Source organism: Ciconia boyciana, chromosome 8, assembly GCF_034638445.1.
Source record: "Ciconia boyciana chromosome 8, ASM3463844v1, whole genome shotgun sequence".
In the NCBI taxonomy this organism is placed as follows: Eukaryota; Metazoa; Chordata; class Aves; order Ciconiiformes; family Ciconiidae; genus Ciconia; species Ciconia boyciana.
Window position 1 is genome coordinate 33427587 of NC_132941.1, and position 20132 is coordinate 33447718.

Sequence of the window (20132 nt, forward strand, 5' to 3'; positions counted from 1 at the left end):
CCCATTTAATGGAGAGTCCTCTCAGTAGGAGTAAGTATCATGCTAATCAATCCCTGGCGGATTAGACAGATGTCCTCACAGGACATGAGCGCGCACGGCCTGATCCCTGAGTAGGTGCTGAGGTACAGCAGTTTAAGTGCATTTGAGGCAGGTCAGGGCATCCCCTTGCATGAAAGTCTGTTATTGATCATTTTAGGAGGGGTCGATTTATTATATTTTTATGCTCAGAGTTTTCTGAGTTTCTTTGTCTCCATAAAATTTTACAGATTCATAAAAGTTTCAGCGGTTTGGTATTGGCTTTCCTCCATACTTGCGTGGAACCAAAACCTTGGCTGCAACTAGAAGCATCCTGCTCTTCTCAGTGGCTGTACCTCTTCTGCCATCACGCAGCTCTGGACAGGCTGTGATGAGGGAGTGGCGAAAGCTTCAGGGATCTTTAGCAAAACCAATGATAAATGCCCATTTGGATCCCAGGCTATGATTGAAGTTTGTTTGTGACTTTTCCCAAGCCAGTGACGCCTTCTCTCCTGCTGCTGGAGAGCCTGTATTTCTCACTGGCCTTTAAAAAGAGCACCTACCCAGTGCTCTTGCAATTCCGAGCTGTAGGAGACACGCTGAGGGCCCAGAAAAATAGGGAAAATATGGGAAAAGGTGGCAAAGCGATGAGAGGCATGGAAAAGCTTCTTGGGGAGAAAAGAGTAAATAGAGTAGGACTGTCTATCCCAGAAAAAAAAGCTGAACAAAGGATAGGCTAGAAGGTATAAAATAGTGGGTGGCAAAGTGACCAGTAATGCTTGCTGCCTCTCCAGAAGTCCAAGAATAGGGGGCATCAGTGAAACCAGCACGAGGCAGATTCAGCTTACATTAAAAGGGCTGCTCTTCCTGCAACAGGTAGTTGAATTGTGTGACTCCTTGGCACGCATCCGTGGTGTGGGGAATGCAAAAAGTTTACATGAGTTCAAAGTGTAATTAGAAGAATTTAAAAAGGGGGAAAAAATACCTACATACAAAGCCTCTGAGGCTTTAGGAAATGTGTGCTCAAATCATTGCCAGCTAGAAAAATGTCCCGGAGGACTTCCGCTGTTTCATGTCCTTATATTCTTCTGTGAAGCGTGGCTGCTGTCAGAGACAGGGTATACTAGGACTGCCGGGCCTTTGCTTGGACCTACTGCCGCTATTCTTTCCTGGATTTTGAACGGTTTCCTATACTTGTGATAGCTATGTTTGCCCACTGTTAAGAGGGACATAATCTTTCTTCAACACGTAACGTATTATGAAGGGAAGGATGGCAACTGCAGCAAAGCAATGCAGTATTCTCTTTCTTTGGCGTTTTTTCATCAGTGCCTCTCTTCTTGGGCATTTCTCTGTTGTTTGTGTTCAGTGATGAATTTTGTCTTCCCTCTTCCATGGGACCTCTCTCTGCAGGACTACAGTCTGCTGTGAGCAAACACTCTGCTCGTTACCTGAAACGCAGAGGATTAGGCTGTGGCACCTAATTAAACAGAGCGGGATTGCTGAAACGTGCACCACCCATTTTGCTCCAGCCTCCCACGATCACAAAACAATGTCTGGAATTCTTTGAAATTACCACTCCTAGATGCAGCTTTTCCTTTGATGAGAGCATTTCATCAGCGTAATCCTGCTCTGGCTGGATTAGCTGCAGAGCGGGATAACATCTAATGTATTTTGCAGCTCAACTGGAATAGCTTTTTATCATTCTCCACCTTGCCTTTGACAAATGATGCTCCTAAAGAAAATGCCGCGTTTGTTCCTTACAGTGGCGCAGCGCTCGTCTTCAGGTGTTGTAAGGGCAGAAGTTTCCAAATGCTACTGGTCCGGTTAGCAGCTGCTTTAAGTTGCCCGCGTCTCTGACCCTCGCTGGGCCCCTTCGTCGCCTCCCCAGCTGCAGTCCTTTTTTCTCAAGCAGCTGAATTTTCTCTCTGGACACACGCACCCCACGCTGGAGGGCGGAGAGGGAGTGGGGGCAGCACCCAGACCCCGCCGTCGGCACCCACGGAGCCGCTGGGGCTCAGCTGGCGGGGGTGCCCCGGGGATGGAGCGGGGAGCGGGGGGAGGCGCCCGGCCCCGGCCCCGGCGAGGGCGGGCGGAGCGCAGCGCCCTTCCCCGCAGCCCGGCAGCCCCGCGCTCCCTGCTCAGCCCCGGCATCGAGTTACAGAAAAACTACACCCTCGCAGCACCCCTATTTACATACAAATAACTGGAGTGCCTGCATTTATGTCACCGTTCAAGAGGCTTGCCAAGGGAGGCTGTAATCCAATCAGCAGAAGCTTTAAAGGGATGTCTGCAGAGTGATTAAAAGGGGATTTTTTTTTTTTTAACTGTAGTCACTATCTTTCATTTTGTTTCATATTTGCAAAGAACTGTGACCTGAGTTGAGGGGACAGAGATGCACGTGTCCTAAAATACATACGAAGAGATCAAGATGTTAAGAAGATCTCAGTTGTTGTGTGGAAAGCGAATATGACCCACAGGGATTAGTTTGCTTGTGCTGGTTTGGAGATTAACTCTAAATCACTGCTTAAGGACTAATAGGACTAATAGGAATTCTTGGAAACATCAGGGAAAAAATTCTTATAGACCAGACTGGTGAAAATGGCTTTCCAAAACAGTAAGACTTTTTAAAGTTTAACTTAATTTCTAATGTTTCTGTTTCTGGTTTTTTGAATGCTTTCTGGTATATGATGAACATTTTAGCTTTTGAACTGTTACTTAAAATACTGGTTGTTGCTGGGATGGAGGAGAAAGTTGGTCGGTCTGTTTGCCGTTTGCAAAGCAGTAGCTGAAGGGGTATTTTTAGAATTGATTGTTAGTTTAAAACCGGAGCTCGCCTGTGGTTTCCTGAGCTAAGTGACTGGAAACTAGTCTAAACTCCTTGAATGAAAGTGGGAAACGTATAGCTGGGCTTGCGGAGTCACTTACCTTCCCGAACACGCTGTTCAACTTTTGTTGTGCAACTTTTACACACCTAAAACGGGCTCACAACAAAGGAGGAGAGCGTGAAGGTGGGCAAGTAACGAGCTTACCGGGAGCTCTCTCCGCTCTGTGTTGTTGAGGGAACAGGGGAAAAAAAAATCCTACAACCGCAGAAGGCATACTTTGGACTTGCTCTGTCAATGCAGGAATGTAGGGTTTGCATGATGTAATGATATGCAAATGTTGCTAGCCAGAGCGAGCTGCTCGTTAACCCTTTGCGGCGTCGGGCCTCCTCCTCCTCGAGGATTTAACTTGCCTTCCTTTCATTTTCTCTAAAAAACCTAGTCACCCACTTCTCTGTCGGTGTCGGCCTGTCGCGACTGGCGTTCCCCGCGGGGCCAGCCGCACCGCTCGCCGGGGTTTGGCCGCCGGCCCCGCGGGCGGCAGCGCCGGGCTGGCGCACGGCTTTGTTCGGGCCCGCCGGGCTGCGCCCGAGCCCTGCCCTCGCTGTGCCGCGGAGAGGCTTCATAAAGCGCTTACCTTCCGAAAACCAACCTGGGAGTGCGAAGCAGGTCCTACAAAAAAGAAAAAAAAAAAAAGTAAATAGTCCCCTCTCACATTCAAACTTGCAAAAGTTACTGAGAAATGCCTAAGGTGGAAGGCGGGCCTCCTCTTTTACCCAGCGTCCATTCACGCGTGCTGCACTTTTCAGTACTGGTGGGCAGCCAGGCTGTCTCTCACAGCCAAGTGGTCTGGGTTTTTGTGCGTACAGAAGAACCTAGCTCTAGTTTGTCAGCTCGGGCTTTTTGGTAAGGAAAGCAAAAGTGAGTGCAATGGTGCAAAGTACAGAAGAAGCCTTTAGCTTGCTTAAACGATTGGGCAAAAGTCATCCCTTGTATAACTTTATTGGATTTCCGTCAAGGTGGAGTTTTGCTTCTTACATTTGCACCCAATAAAGTTATTTTCTCAGGCCCGTTCAGAGGGTGGATAATTGACATACTACATGGAAAGAGCCTTAGGGAAAGGGGGGGGTGACGGGATTGATTCCTTGCTGGTGAGCAGAGAAGGGCGTCATGACTTGCGAAGCACACAAACATTTACAGTACACGTAGCTTCTGATTTCAGCCTGGCTTTTGTACTGGCAGGTGAGGATGCAATGACAGGTGATACGGACAAATACCTTGGACCCCAAGATCTGAAAGAGTTGGGAGATGATTCTTTGCCTGCTGAAGGATACATGGGCTTTAGCCTGGGAGCCCGCTCTGCCAGGTATTGTATTTGCTGTTTCTCATGTTTGCGTGTCACCACAGTTACCAGTTTTTACAAATCAAGCGTGCTCTCTCACACAAAGCTGGAGCCTCTTTCGAAACAAAGTAGAGGGGGTGTGCTTCCGTGTTATGAGAATACTGCGCCTTTAAAGCATATGTTCATTGCAGTTTTATTTCATATTCTTTAATCATGTTGGCTTCTTATGGCGATGATACTGAAAGCTAACTGTTCACTTTTTCTGGTATCTGCTCATGCTCTGAACATCTCCAAGGCACCTCTTTGCTAGCAGTTTGCAACTGGTCTAGAAACTGACCTCGAACGGCCAGGAAGAACAGGTTTCTTTTCACTACTGCTGGTCAAATTGATACTCACATTAGAGTATTCCTTAATGGACTAATTTAGCTGAAGAATGTAAATGCCAGAAAAACTGAATGACAATCATTTTGCTATTTCGGTGCTTTTATTTCTTTAAAAGGGGGTAGTGAGTAATCCAACTGAGATAGCCAATATTAAAGAAAAATGCTCCCAAAAATAAAAAAAAGCAGGTGTACCCTAAATTTGTTATAGGGTTTCACTTGACAGGGAACAGATTACGTGTTACAGAAAACAGGCCAAAGTTTCTGTGAACCTGATAAAACACTGTAAACTTAATATAATATCTGACTAATGTTGATTTCAACTCGGGTGTTTCTAGATCAACATTTTAGATTTCATTTTTGAATCTTGCTAAAGCCTGCACTGTGCGTTGCTCAAAACAATTAAAGCTGTATGAGCAGAGATTACTTCCATAGTTGTGGATTTGCAATGTATTTACTGACAGTTGAATGGTACTGAAGCTAATAATTAAACCTCATAAGCTGGAGCCCCGAGGACTTTTTCCTATGCTGTAGTTTAAAGATCTGTTTTAAAAAGTGAGTTCATTGTCTAACAGTGAATGGCAGCTCCCAGAAGGTGAAGCTTAGATGTCTGCCCTTCAGTCTTGTTTGTTATGGACGCGTTAGAAATGCAAGCATGCAGTGCAAATTTGCTCTTTAGTAGTGCCCAGCCATGTTTTGCTTCAGTTACAATTTTTAGGTAAGTTAATAAGTATTTATGTCATAATACATTCACAAGGAATGCCAAAATGCATTTAAATAGTCCATTAGCTAGAACATCAGCAAAACAGATCTGAAGGGAGAATCTTATGTCTTTGTGAACTTAATTAACAAAGCTGACATGCTGCTTTTAAACACAAAGTTGGCGTGAGCGAGGTCGTCATAGAGCGCTATCAGATGTGGTCGGGTCTGAAGTACTGCGGTGATGGTGGACACTCCCTGTGCACTTGGTGTACAGAGCTGGGCACTGATTTACAGGACACCTTTTATTCATTACAGTACTCTTCCCGCACATGTCTAAATTCTCACTGTGCAAGTGGGGAGAGCAGAATTTCACGGTCAAGATCTGTTAGGTAGATCTGAGGGTTCAACCTCATTTTATCTTTTCTTTGAGAGAAATCTAATATTCCCATGCTTCTGATTTTAGCAGTACCATTACTATTTGTTGCTGTGTAATTCATTGTTTACATTGCACATGTTATGCTCAGAGGAGACAAATACCGCGTTTTTCCTGTGCAGTATTTTATTTAGCAAAAAGTATTCTGTGGATGTATCTTACTACTGATTCTGAGTGTAACATTAAGAAATAAACACATTAAATATATAAGCCATCCAGCCATAACATCTTGCTTTTCCCGTCTGATTCTTTGCTTTCTATTTCTCCTGTTTCTTTTCCACTGTAAATTGCTTTAGTCCAAAAGTCAGGTAAGAAGGCATGGCATCGTGTTACATCTTTCTGCTGCTGCCATTGCTCATCTTCATTTTATTCAGCATTGGAAAGTGACATGCTTTTATTTTTGGGTGGGGGGGTGGGGTCAGCCTTAGAGAATATGCCTCTGTTATAACAAATAGAACTTGATTTCTTTATGCCCTTTATCATGTAAAAGTCTGCTTAACATATGCCTACAGTGTGTAATTAAGTTCCCAGTTCTGCTTCCAGCACAAGGAGGAACGTGTGCTAAGGGACTAGAAAAGTTCGATTAACAACTACAAAATGCATGAAACAAGTTGTAGAGTTTTGAGTCTGAAAAGTGTTGCTAGTTCAAAAGTGTAATACGTTGTTGGATGTTGCTTTTTATTAATTCACTTTTTGTACTACTTTATTTTTTTGTCACGTAGCAAGCATGTCTAGGCCTGCAGCATGTTTTTAGCACATACCATAATGTATCTTCCAGGGTTAAGTGTAAAACACTCCTATGTTCATTTAATTGCAACACATTCAGAGTGATCATAGTTACTTCTAAATAGTCTAACATGCACAAAATAATCCTCAAAGAATTGGAATCTGTATTTAATCATCAATAAGCAAATTTATTTTCTTCTTTCATTTCAAAATTATTATCCTTTTTTCTAACTAAAGGAATAACTAGGGTGTTTATAACAAAGTCAAAAGTGGTTCAGCCACAAATGACAACACGTAAAAAGTTGCTCTTAGTTAAACCTGCTTCAGCAGGCTTCTGAGCTGTATGGGCAGGCGCTGTAACCTACCCACAGCTCCCCCGGGACCTGCCTGCATGGGTCTCCTTTCAGGATTAGGGCGTGAAGGCATTTATCAAAGTTCATCCAAATACTTGAATACACTTTTCTGGATTTATTCTAAAGCCACGGCATTGCTGCCAAATCAGTAAGCATCTGTTGTGATTTTGTTTATGTATATTGTAGGGAAGGGGATATTTAACTACAGTCAAATACTTATTATTCCATTTTTTCCCTTGTATTTATTTCACAGATTATGTATATTTTGCCATCTTATGCTATCCCTGGAAGTTGCATGTATTAATTTTTTTATTTTTATTTTTTGTTCATCTCATTGTCATCTGCACTTTCTATGATAAATGGTAAATACAACAGCCTCCGCTCCTTCAGTTCGGATAGGTCCTACACACTGAACAGAAGTTCTTATGCCCGAGACAGCATGATGATTGAAGAACTGCTGGTACCAGCAAAGGATCAGGTACGTGCTGTGTCTCTGCCACCAGGTATTCATGCTTCGTATTTGTAGGGGATGACAGTCTGCAGCACTCAGACATGCTTGCAGAGATTATCGCTACGCTCTTAACTATTGAAAAGGGAGAAGAAAGGAGCTGAGAGAAGTCATGGGTTTACCACATTGTGGGGTTAATCCTGCAAGAGATAGGGTGATGGGGTCCCAAACCAAAAGAGCCTTTAAGGGACCAGTTATGTTTCTGAGTATGACGTTGTCCATTGAAGTCAATGGGAGTATCTGTGAGCTTAATGTTACGTGTACCCTTAGAGTGCTTTGTTAAGCTGGCAGCAATGTGTTTTACACTAAGCAACCTTTATCTGTACTATATAGCCTGGGGATTACATTTGCCTGTTCTGTCCACATAGAGGGGACTCCAACTGCTGTCCTTGTTTTTCCACCCTTGGGAAGAATTTGGCCTTGTAAAGAATAAGCTATTATGCACTAACCAGTTTATGTATCTTCCAAACATTTGTGCAGTGACTAACACAACAAAAGCAGAATCTTTTGACCTGATTATAGCGTGGGAAAGTCTTTCTAAAAGCTAATGCTGGAGATGGTAGGGTACTGTATGCTTGCTTTGTGAGTTCCTCAGCATTTTGCTTGGTAGACTTGCTTCAGATTTTCAAATCTAACTGAATTACTCAAGAATTTCTTGGTATACAGAAGCCAGAGATCTGCTAGGAAGCTGAATAAAAATTCACATAGAAATCTTTACTTGGGAATTAAAGGACTGCGGAGTGGAACTGTTGTTTGTGTCCTGGAAGAGCATGAGGTGGATTGTTATGAAACCAAGGTTTTCTGCTGCCGCTTTCCCAGAGGTACCTCTCAGCAGTGGCAAATATTCCTGCACAGGGGGTTATTGATCTCAGAGGATGCCTTCATGGGGGAGGAAAGGGTCCACAGAGCAGGACTCAAGTATTTTAAACCTTGATTGTATTAGTCTGTAAATTCTAGTGTAGTATAAGTTATCCAATTTTACTACAGCTTTTGCAAAGTTTTGGTAGTGTTATGACAATGGCAGAAATTGGATTATCTCTTTAGCAACTGAATGTTTATTATTAGGTTGTTACTTTCAAGTGAAATGCTGTAAACCTCCAATAACCTTGGTTTCCAACAGCCAGCTAGGGAGAGTTTCTGAACATTGCATAGCAGCAATTTTGTTGCTTTTGTTTGTTTTGAAGTCAGAAAATAAAATCTGCAACTACTGGCACTGGGAACAAGAAATGGTATTTCAGGGCTGAGAACCTAAAGTTACTCTGACACTTCCTACTCCTAAGCCTTCATTAAGTCTTCTTGATACGATGGATATTTCAGAGGAGAGGAAGGCTCTTCAGTCTGAGAACATATTACATTGTTTTATGATTCTGGCCATTTTTGTGATTACCATCAAAGTAGATGGCATTGATTTAGCAGCTAGGGTGCATTTGATCAAATAACAAGACTTAAAACCAGCTGAATAACTCCTAAAAAACATTGTTCAAAGTGTGCACCATTAACCTGTTTTGTATTACAAAATTCCACTAAAAAAATAAGAATTACTATCTGTACATGGAAGTGTTGCAGTGACACCACATCATGTACAGGAGCTCTACTTTAGGGCAAACTTCGTATTCTCTACAAGTGGTCGTGGACCTCTCTGCTTTCTGGAGGATCTCTTGCAGTGCTGGCTCTTGAGCTGAGAAGGCAACAAATATGAAAACCTTCTAGTGCTGGTACTGAGCAGTGGTGTAGGCTCTTTTCATTGCATTTATAGTCTTCATATTTTTGTGATTCTAGGTTTTGTCCAGCAATGATTGTGCAATTATCGCAGTTCAGCGTTGATCCAAATTTGTCACGTAAAATGAAGCCAGGCTGGAGGCCTGGCTGACAGACTAGTTGTAAATGTTGTTCTAATCTTAATCCTCCAGACAAACTTCAAGTTTCTCAAGTCTAGGAGGGGATCAGGAATGGTGAAGGTGGTAGTGAAAAAAAAAAGTCAGTCCTGTCTTGAGAGGTTAGTAAAACCATGATCCCCTGAAAAACAAACGACAGTAAAGCAACAAACTATCTTCACGAAAAAGGGGGCCCAGCTAAAATTTTCTGCTATGGCTTCTGCAAACCTCGAAGTCCTGACAAAAAATATATCCATCCTCTGGAATTCCTGTGTTCTTCAGCCCAGCCCAAAGCTATGGTGGTAAGCTTTACAGCTCTTTGGCTGAAGTGGGAGGAGTGCATTTGGGAGATGGAGAATACCCCTGCCTCTCTTCTTCCCATCCCTCCCTCTGTGCATTACTGGGCTTCTCAGCTGTGGCAGTAGAAAGCAGGGAAAAAGCCCACCTTGTGTTCCAACAATGGAATTCACAGGAGCAAAGATCATCGTGGGTCAAAACTAGTATCCTAAAAGTCCATCTGGAAACTGATAGGGGTTAAGGCTGTTTTGGGGTATCACACTACTTTGAAGGAGTGAGCCATTGCCTATCTGCATATTCTATTTCTCTTCTTTTGTAAAGCTCAGACCTGTCTGGAGTTCATGGCAGCAGCAAAGTCTCAGAGTAAAGGGAATTAATTTTATCACAAATATAAGTATATAAAAGAGTAAGGGGTATTTGTCAACCTCTTGATCAGGTTAAAACAGAAGATTCCACGGCTACCCCTCCCCAAGGTCACTGGGAGACTTGGGAGTCTAAAGAGAGTCAAATGAGGAAGGTTTGAAACCAGTCTTTACTGAACTTGACTGCCACCATGACACGTTGGGTATTAGAGAAGAGTTTCTAATAATTCCCTGAGAAATCGAGATATTCTCCATTGTTCGCATTCGGTGGTTTATTGCTGACCCTGTTCAATTGGGAAGCCTGAGTCCAGGCCATACTGTGCCTCATAACCTGGCTGGAGCAAAGTTAAAATTTCTGTGTTCTGGTGCATTACCATGGATGCAGCAACTCAGACCAAATCCAAACAACTTTCTCCACGGAATAATTTACATCAGGCTCTGAATTTAATCAGCCAAAGGCAGGATGAATCAGGCTGTTACATAGCAGCTTGCTAAATCTCTTCTGTCTGGATAAATTCATCTGGGAGGAAGCATAAATTCTTCTGTTTGCTGAACTCTGATATTACACAGCCTGGATATTCAGTTATGCAACCAGCAGGATCCTTGCCAGCAGAACCATCAGTATTTTTTATACATGTATTTGCATCTAATGATGCCACACCCTTGAGCAATGCATATTTAATCTCCCTCAGTCCAGGGAGAGAACACTGGGACCTGACCAAACACAGGATGAATCCTGTGATTTGATGTCACTGATGATGTACCATCTTCTGGATTGCTTATATTGCAGCTTACACAGGAAGATTATTTTGCCTGCCTGGAAAATCCAGCACCTCAACAGACTGACAAAATGAGATCCACAGATGTGTGCTGCGTGTGTCCGGCTATTAGCTTTTCCTACTCTCTTTCTCTGCCAAAATTATTGGCTGTAGGCTTTGTGCTTTTGCTGGCTGTAAATATGTCCAAAAGATCTGTCTGAGTGCACTTGGTCAGAAAGGAATGCATCAAAAAAATATAGTCACCTGATATATAGACAGTAGCTCAGGACAGAGGAATAGACCAAGGAACCCTACATATGTGTGTAAGCAAACCTACAGCAACTTGGTGAGCACAGTAGCGCCTCTGTCTAGCATAGATTATTTTAGAGTGGCCACATATTTCCTTGGAAATTATGTGGTCCTACGTTTAGTTTTCTGTATCACGCTGCTGAAGGAACTTTAGCATTTTTCTTCTGTTATAGCAAACACAATCCCACATTTATTTGTTGATGTATATGTCCTGGTGCATACCTGGACCTCAGTGCAGTGACACTGTTATGGCTTAGCAGACATTTGAATGACAAACACTAAATAGTGTTGTTCTTTTTAACGCGTTTCTTGCATTTATTTTTTTGTCCTATTTTTGATGATAATGTTAATCACTAAGCAAAGGAATAAATTTACTTTTGTTTATCTAAGTTTTTACAACTTCTGAGACCAACTGTCTGGATCTTACACTATTTGGTATCAAAAGTTAGAATCACTTGGAATAGCAGAAATCCGCAGCGATGACTTTCCTGCCTAAACTGTGGGCTCTTCAGGGAAATGTAGGAGAATCCCTAGTGTTCTATTGGAAAGAGTTAGAAAACTGTCTTCATTAAACTAAATTATGATACATTTTTCAAAATGGTGCTAATTAAAGCCACTGCCATTTCTTAATTGCCATTGTTTTAATAGCATTCATTTTATCTTTTATGTCTGATGGTGTATTTTGGTGTTTAACATATGCAAGTTTGCCCCTTGTTGTTGTCTGTGCTTGAACCATCAGGCCTAAAGTACATATCTTACAGCAAAAAGTTGAATGAAAGATCCTAATAAAAGAGTTAAGGTAGCTGAAGAAGGAGGCATCAAGCCATGTGCCACAGTGTTGGACAGATGACAGAGCAAAGTTGTACCCTGCAGATGTTTCTGTTGATTGGCAGTACATTACAATGTCGATGGTTTTTGGAAGGAAACCTGGGATGCTCATCTGAAATAAAAGAAATGTCTAAAGAGAGAAGTTTTTTTGGAAACCCCAGAGTGATGGGAGGGTTGCAGGTTCTGGTCAACAACAGAGCACTATCTGCTTGCTTATCTTGTGGAAGCTTCTCAACAGAAGTATTTTTGTGTGTTTATGACCTTGCCAGATTTACTACTAATGCTGGTATTTCCATTCAAAATAATTCATTTGCACTACCTTTATGTGCCAGTACATAAAAAAAGAATAGGTGGAAATAATAAAACCTCCTTGCGTAGAAGTGTGTGCTTGGCTCAGGTTTGAATTGAACCCACAGAATTTAATTTGAAAACAGCCTGTAAGATTTTAGTCTTCACAGACTCTATTCTCTCTAGATGTATTTGCCTGTAAGCAGAAAACAACCTGCTTAGAGGAAACACTGACATATTTAACACCGTCTCGGGTGCAGATAGTCTGCGTGTATTGCACGACAGCTTCTTGACTTAGTTTTATTGATGTAACTTCTGACGGTTCTTCTTAAATTGTTTAGAAGCTTTCATATCACCCTGGAAATATGGGCATACAGTATTTGAAGATTTCATTTGTTTAATTTCCTAGGAAAAAAGAAACAAAGAAAGAAAAAAGAATATTTTACTAGAATGGCTTTGCTATACAGATAAGAGGATTTATAGTACGAGACCTTGTTGTGGGGCACAGGACGCATGAGTGTGCGTGCGCATGTCCACGGGCAGCAGCGAGAAACAAATTACGCCTCAGTGTCTGTCCGATGGGGCAGTTAATTATAGCACCAGTGTGCCAGCACTTCACAGGGTTAAAGCTATTTTTATAGAGATGAGTAGGGACGGTGGCACTCCAGAAAACACCGTTCATGTTGGTTGTATGTGTATAAAGACAAACTAAACCCTCCTCCCACCAGGAGCTTCGTCATGCATTCACAGCTTCAATTAAACTCTCAGTGAAGTTATTCACAGGTTCTGCTTGAATAAGGATCTATCCAATGGCATTTTCTGTGGGGGAATATTATACTGCCTGTCTGTACAGTGTATGATTGCAGTACAAATGGTAATATTTTTTTCAATCTTTTTAATGTTGCACATGTAAGTGAAGATTGGAGGGGGACGTAGTAGTAACTGAAGGAAGTGGGAAAAGCAGGCAAAAAGAAAGTTTGAAGATATGTAAGATTAATTTGTCTGTGGATTCTATGTTTCTGTTACGGGAATTTAACACCTGGGATATCAGCACTGTGATGTGGAAAAGGTCCAGATCTAAATCTAATAGAATTATATTAACAAGCTTGTATTTAAGACAAGTGTTTTTATGTTCATTTTGAATTTCAATTTATCTCTTTTTATTATGTTTTTAAGCACCTGACGTTTCAAAGGGAGTTTGATTCTGATTCTCTCAGACACTATAGCTGGGCTGCAGACACCTTGGACAATGTTAATCTTGTTTCAAGTCCCATCCATTCTGGGTAGGTCACTTCACATATTTCCTTTATCTTTAAATGTGGAAGTGTATTGTTAGCTGAAGAATACAGCCTGCTGTAATGGCTGGTAACATGCCTATTCCTGCTCCAGTTGAAGCCAGTGGCAAAATTCACACTGACTTCAATGAGGGTGCTTAATAACAGGAGTCAGTCTAAATTCTTGCATATCAAACCAAAAACTTGCTTCTGCACTTAGTTTTCTGAATGCCAAAACATTGTAATCCCACAGGCTTCTCTTTAATAGTCCTGTTTTGCTTTTTCTGTTGCTTATGCTTTGCTTTTAAGTGTCATAAGGTGATTTTGTTTGAATTGTATTAAATTGTTTGGAATACAAAATCAGAGATACAATGTTATGCTTTCTGTTCTTTCATAGAGGAAAAAATGGGGGACTTTAATTTAAATTCTTATTTTGTTTATACCTCCAAACTCCTGCCTATTCTCCAATATCTATAGTTTTACTTTAGTAGTACTATTCATTTATTTATGAGTCATCACTGTAGTTGTGATGCTTCTTGACAGTACCACATAGACTTGATTTAAATGCAATAGTAGTAATGTTTGAATGCGTATTTTAAAAATTTACAAATAAATGTGTAACTGAAAGGAATCATTGCATATGAGATTGTCTAGTATAAATATTTGTTGTTTAATTTTCAAGATCAGGACATAAAATTTCATATCCTTTTTAATTTACTTTCCCATTTTGTGACTAATTACATTCTTATAATGAAAATGAGTGCAGCACATACCAAAAGATTTCAGTTCCAAAATAGAAGCAAGTCCCACAAATCTAAAGCTACAGTCGCACAATAAATGTGAGAACCTGCTTCTGCTGAACAGAACTATACAACAGTGGATTTTTGGGTCCTGAGCTGATAAAACACTGCATATGGTCAATGCTAGAGTTGAAATTTCAAGAACTGCAGTATGAAAAGCTGAAGTCCACTGGTTATTGTGGAAAGGTATGTCAGCAAAGGACCTCAGAGAGCTGGTAGTCCACCCATTTGCATTACAGCAGGATAAAACGTAGTCAAGCCATTCCTGAAATAGGTTTAATTTCTTCATAGTCACTAAAAAGAAGAGATTCTATAGTTCCCCAGCTTCAATAGTTCACTGTCCCTTGTTACGATGTTTCTTCCCCTGATATTCAACTTAAAATTTCTTTCCTGCAGACTAAGCCTATTTCTTGTCATATCCATAGCAGTCACAGAGAACAATATCTTACTAGTCTCTTAACAATGGTTTATATGTTGGAAGACATGTAATCCTCTCTTTTATAGACTAAAATGTCCCAGATCCTCCTAGGTGGTGCTTTCCACATTTCAATGCATTCTTGCTGCTGTCCCCTGGCTCTCCTCTCTTCGATGATAGCTTATTTCTAAGCCAGTTTGGGCACCAAACTCCCAAAGACATGTCGCCAGTACTGGCTAGGACAGGATCGCTCCCTCTTTGGTCTGACGCGTGACACACCTAATCTAAAGCAGTCCCACAATGAGAATTATAATTTTGGTAACTGCAGTTTCTGTTGACAGATGTTCGTGATATGCTAGAATTTCTTGGTTCTTTTCTGAAATTCTGCAGTCTGGTTGTTTTTTCAGTTTTGTGCTTATGTGCTTGGTTTCTTCCCTCTGTTTGCATTTGCCTTTACTGTATTTCAGTTTGTTGGTTCCAGACCCCGTTTCCATTTTGGCAAGATAGCTTTTAATTCTGATCCTATTTGCCAAAGACTTTTCAGACCTTCTTTCTGTCCAGCGTTCAAATCATGAATGAAAACATTAGCTTAGTGCCTGGCCCAGGACAGCACAGTGAAATCTCCACTTGAAGTTTCCTTTCAGTTTAACAGTAAAGCACTGATAGTATCTCTTTTGAGGTAACTTCTCAGATGATTGTGCACTTACCTTATCTATACTATACCTCGATTCTGTGAAATACCAAGACAGTACTTCCACACATCCACTGGATAAGTTACCTTGTCAAAGAAGGAACTTAAATTCATTTGACATGTGTTACTCTTGTCACTTTTATTTTGGCTTGTTTTCCTTTTGAGGACTGGTGGTAGATGAGTTGTAATCTCTTGATTATCCTTTAGGCCCTTAGAGATTGATTGTTGGATAATTTATTCCTCAGTATTTCTGGTAATTGGGGTTAGACTGATTGGTCTAAAATTTTCTGGCTCCTTTTCATCCTGATACAAAATAGGTCTGATGTTTGCATCCTGCCAGTCCTCTGGGAGGATGCTTATCCGCCCTTAGTTCTTCAGCATGCTCACTAATGGTTCCAGCCCTCCAAAAGGTATATTCTGTGGACATGGGATCTTTCGCATCCACTACGTCAGATCTGCTCCCTTTGTACATCAGTCCCTGCTAGCGCAGTCATGGCCTTAGCTGCTGCCCAGAGGGGAAGGAAGGGCTGCAGACCTGCAGCAGTGGAACAGACTGCGGGGCTGCAGGGGAGGGAGAGGATCTGAGCACCACAATATTCTCCAAACAGGTATAGCTTTTCTGACCTGTCACATTTCTCGTTTGACAGATAAAGTCCATCAGAAATGATGGTGTGATGACTCAGTTCCTTTGTTAGAAAAAAACCCTCATTCATTGTTTATTTTCTTTCCAGTTGTGGCCCCATATTATAATATGATACTGTTTGGTTTTCCCTGTTATCTTCATCTAGGGGCAATGAACAGATGTTCCCTTCACATCTTCCAGTACCTCAGCACATCTGATATGTAGAGGATCGTGACTTTTCACGTCTCTTCTGCCAGCTTTTTTCTGAAAAGCAACTCCTTTTCTGCTTGTTCCCGGTGCTTCATCCCCTGGCTTTGTCCCCACTTCTTTCTGTGGCCATAGGCAGAGGTAGGCTGGCTGGGGTCGCCTGCTGTCAGCCGCCCTCGTGCTCCGGGTCGCCCTGCGGCCAGGGCCTGACCCCACTGCTCTTTGCATTCCTCGTCCTGCCCCGAGCCCTGCAACGTGCCATGCGGGGGGAGCTCCTCTGCAATCCCCTGCCTCGGGTTGCTCTTTTCCCCGTTTACCCACTGTCAGAAGAGAGCATCCGAGGTTGTTCCCATTTCTTAACTGAGGCAGAAGGGGAATTTGGGGAGCAGGATGTGGAGATCCAGAGATGTATGGGTGAAAGGGGAAGAAAGAAGGAATTGTTGGCAGTAATTTTGACTCTTCTGGTTTTTCCTTTTTTTAAGCCAAGATAATGTTTTATGTTTTTCTTTTTGAGTTCAGATAAGTTGTTTTGCCAGCATATATTTTGAACAGGGTCCATTGTAAGCAGCACATTGAAATGTGTCATGAATCTTGAGGCCTCTGGAAGGGTAGAGACCCTTCACCAAAATGACCTTCGTCTTTCAGATGTGAGCTTACTCATGCAACTTTCCCGAACTAAAACGTGGTGGGTGTGCTCTCTTCATGTTGCCTTTTTTTAACTCCTTGGTTTTCTTAGCTGGAAGAAAGAAATTAATGTGTCACAGTGCCTTCCATATTGAGAAGCTCGGAAATACTGAATCCAATCCTGCAGGGAGGAGTGCATCAGATTAATTGTAGTTTACTCCAACCTCCTGTACACACAGAAGAACTCATTTTTAAAAGCAATGTAATGAATGGCACGGACTGATACTCCTTTCAAGTATCCTGCCATACATATCTTTATACTTTGGAAGATCACAATGCTATAGAAGAGTGCAAGAACTGGTTTTCCGTGGCACAGTGGAGCATGTTTTAGGAATTAAATAAATAAATAGTGTTACAGTAAATTCTCTGTTGACCTAAGCAAATTGCAAATGCTTTTCTCTTCTCCATGTGCTTCTGCATTTCTCAGAGAAATTATGGATTTGTGCTGACTAATTAAACAAACACTTCCTTTTGGATTTTTTTTCAATGTGTAGCATATTTTATATGACATAGGTCACGATATGCGAAGCAAAAGCCAAATAATTTCTAAAGTTGGCCTTTGAACGTGTTGCTTTTGTTATTTTTCTTATTGTTACTTTTCCTTTGCGCTTATTATTGATGTTTTCTGTTGCTTGCCTCTAATTATCTTAAATTAATTTTTCCCATTTGCTTTCTAAATTATTTTGCAGCTATTCCTCTCCACTTCCCCAGTATGATTCAAGGTGATAACTCTGTGCTTTCTGTGAATCCTCATTTTATTTTTTTGTTTAACTCTTTTCCCACAGAGTGTGTGTAGATGTTTGTAGTGCATCCGCCCACATCCTCATCCCTTCCATGCATTCAAGTAGGAATGCCCATTAGCATTTAGCGTTGTGTTTTAGATATCATATTGTAGTTTCCATTATTAGTGCAGCATTAATTTAGGTAGGCATCAGCTACTAATCTTTTTGATAGAAAATGCATGAAACACTGTTTGGAATTATTGTTATTGTTTTAAACAGTAAATTACTAATTTGAAAACTAAACAAGGAAATAATTAATATGCTGTTGACAATGATTACCTTTATATAGGAACAATATGCATAAAAGCTGATCTGCTAAAGGTTTTGTCTTCACTGAAGGCTGCAGTGTGCTGGGGACACCAAAGCTGGCTGTAACGGGCTAGTTCCTGTGGTGGGGCATAGACTCATGTCAAGGGTTAATCTACCCTTGCTGTGAGCAGTGTGCATTAGCAGTGCTAAGCCCCAGGTTGCCAAGGCTGGTCTGGTATCGGTGCCTGTCATCAAACCCAACTCGGCTTTCTCTGCATGACCTTGAAATCTATAGCCTAAAAGTACCTCAGAACTTGGGGCCTGATTTTTATAGGTACTTAGTTTTAACTTCCATTGATTTTCGTACTATTTTAAGTCAGCTCATTTAGGTGCCTACATATTTTTGAAAATTCACTCTGACATACTTGCATCATTCAAATAGTTTGGATATAGAGAAAACATGTTATCTGAGTTGCAAGCTTTGGCATTTTTGCATGAGACTAAAAACTCCTTTTTCTATTAATTATGAGCTGGCTCACATGCCAGTAGTCACATATATGATAGGCAGCTCTCCAAAACATTGCCTTGTACCGAGCCATCAGGCCAAGCGCAGCCTTGCCAAGCTCCCCAGGAGGCCCCTCTCTGTTGCTCCGTGGTGCACCGACCAGATGTGCCTCCCCAGAGCTGCTGCTGCATCAGCCCTGAAGGGATGCTCCAGCCAGCCACCCCTCCGCCCCATGCACTGCCGTGTAGTCTGAAGTGGCCCCATCTTCTCTGCGGACGAAAACCACGCATGTTTTTAAAAGGCCACCGAAGCACTAATTGTAACAGAGTCCTTTCAGTATTCTCCTTTCGGTGACCAAGGGCTGTGCATCCCTGCTTAATATTTTACTTTGCCTCATAGTAAGTGTTAATAGATTGTCTTGAACTCTCTTCACAGCTAGTCACGAGCTGGCTCCTTGCCAGCTCTGAAGACCAACCATTGGCCTATCCTTCCACATGTTCAGTGGCATCTGCCTCCTACCATCAGCCTTCACCGCCCACCGTATAGAGCAGTTGCAGGGAGCAAAAGCAACATAAGCATGCTGACAGGCTAATAGTGCTCAGTGAGCAGAGGGGAGAGGGAACCAAAGGGCCAGGCTCTCTAGAGCTGGTGTCTGCTTGTTACGGCCTTTAGTTAGCAAGCAGAAAACTGTTCCAGTCAACAGAGTTTACAGACATCTAAGATATTATGATCTATAAATACTAAGATTAACATAATTTATATACTCTATAATTTTAAAAGTGAGCATATTGTTTTTGACATAGATCTAATATTTGTAGAAAGCATTTGGTTAGTCATTCAGCAAAGATGCTGTCCCACTGAAACAATTCCTCTTATGAGGAATTGGGATACCCTAGTGGCAACATTTGGATTTGTTCAGTAGCGTACAGTGTGTTTAACTAGGAGAGAAATGTGGATACAGTTTATTTGTATGAAAACTGCTGTGAAATATAGTGAATTTTATTCCATGCTTCAGTATTGTAAAATGTCTGGGACACAAGAAATGATAAATTGGGATTAGGGTTATCTTGGAGGGCTGTTTCACCTTCCCATCTTTACTGATGGATTTTAACTTGGTTTGAAGAAAGGCAATGTAGCAATATCTTTATCTGGAATTCAGTTGGACAACCTTTCTGTCTTGCTTCATACATTTACAGCTTGTGTCCCTACCCTCCTGTCTCCTGCAGACCACTAAATACAAAGTTTTGATTACGCTCCTGCTTTTGTGCAGATTTCTCCCACCCATGTCGCCCGGACTTCTGAATGCAGCTTATTTGCAGGCCTGGCCAATGCATGTCAGCTGTTACTTTTGATATCCTGCTGGTGTCAAAAGCAAATGTAACTGTCTTACACAAATTCCCATTTGTACTTCAGAGCACTTGGGGGCTTTTGTAAAGAATCTTCACGACCCCCCCCAGATTGTTGGCTCTTACCCTTAGTTCAGTTTACAGAAGGGAACCAGGAAACTGAATGGATTCACCTGTTAATCATGTGAAGGTTTAGTCCTTAAGATCTGGAAGTTTTGGCAACAGTGTTGAAAATAATGAAACCATACAGCAGATGTGCCAGCTATGTCGGCGTCTGCATATCACAGAGAAGGAGCAAACAAAAGACATATTGGCATCACGACCGAGTTGGTAACTTGTGTCCCTCTTGGTACTGGCCTGTTATTGCATCTTATACCTGAAGCTATTCTCTCTCAAAACCTTATAGTACAGAGGAAAAGGGAAGGTAATTTGGAGCACCAAAGGAGACCCCCCCATAACTGTTTAGCCCTGCAGGAAGCTGTATGTTTTGATCCCTGTAAACTGGAATGATTTTTGCTGCCGAGTTTTGAAACAGGCTGAAGTCTGGTTTTGGTCCTGAG

The 20132-nt window shown here is 41.7% G+C and overlaps 1 protein-coding gene across 1 annotated transcript in view; it reads left to right on the plus strand.

Annotated features, from left to right (window-relative positions):
• Positions 1-20132, plus strand: part of ANK3 (ankyrin 3) — a 213764-nt gene that overhangs the window by 133648 nt on the left and 59984 nt on the right. Inside the window, exons 24-26 of the mRNA XM_072869693.1 lie at positions 4080-4203; positions 7149-7251; positions 13174-13280. Coding sequence (XP_072725794.1) covers positions 4080-4203; positions 7149-7251; positions 13174-13280 — 334 coding nt within the window. The remainder of the gene's footprint in view (positions 1-4079; positions 4204-7148; positions 7252-13173; positions 13281-20132) is intronic.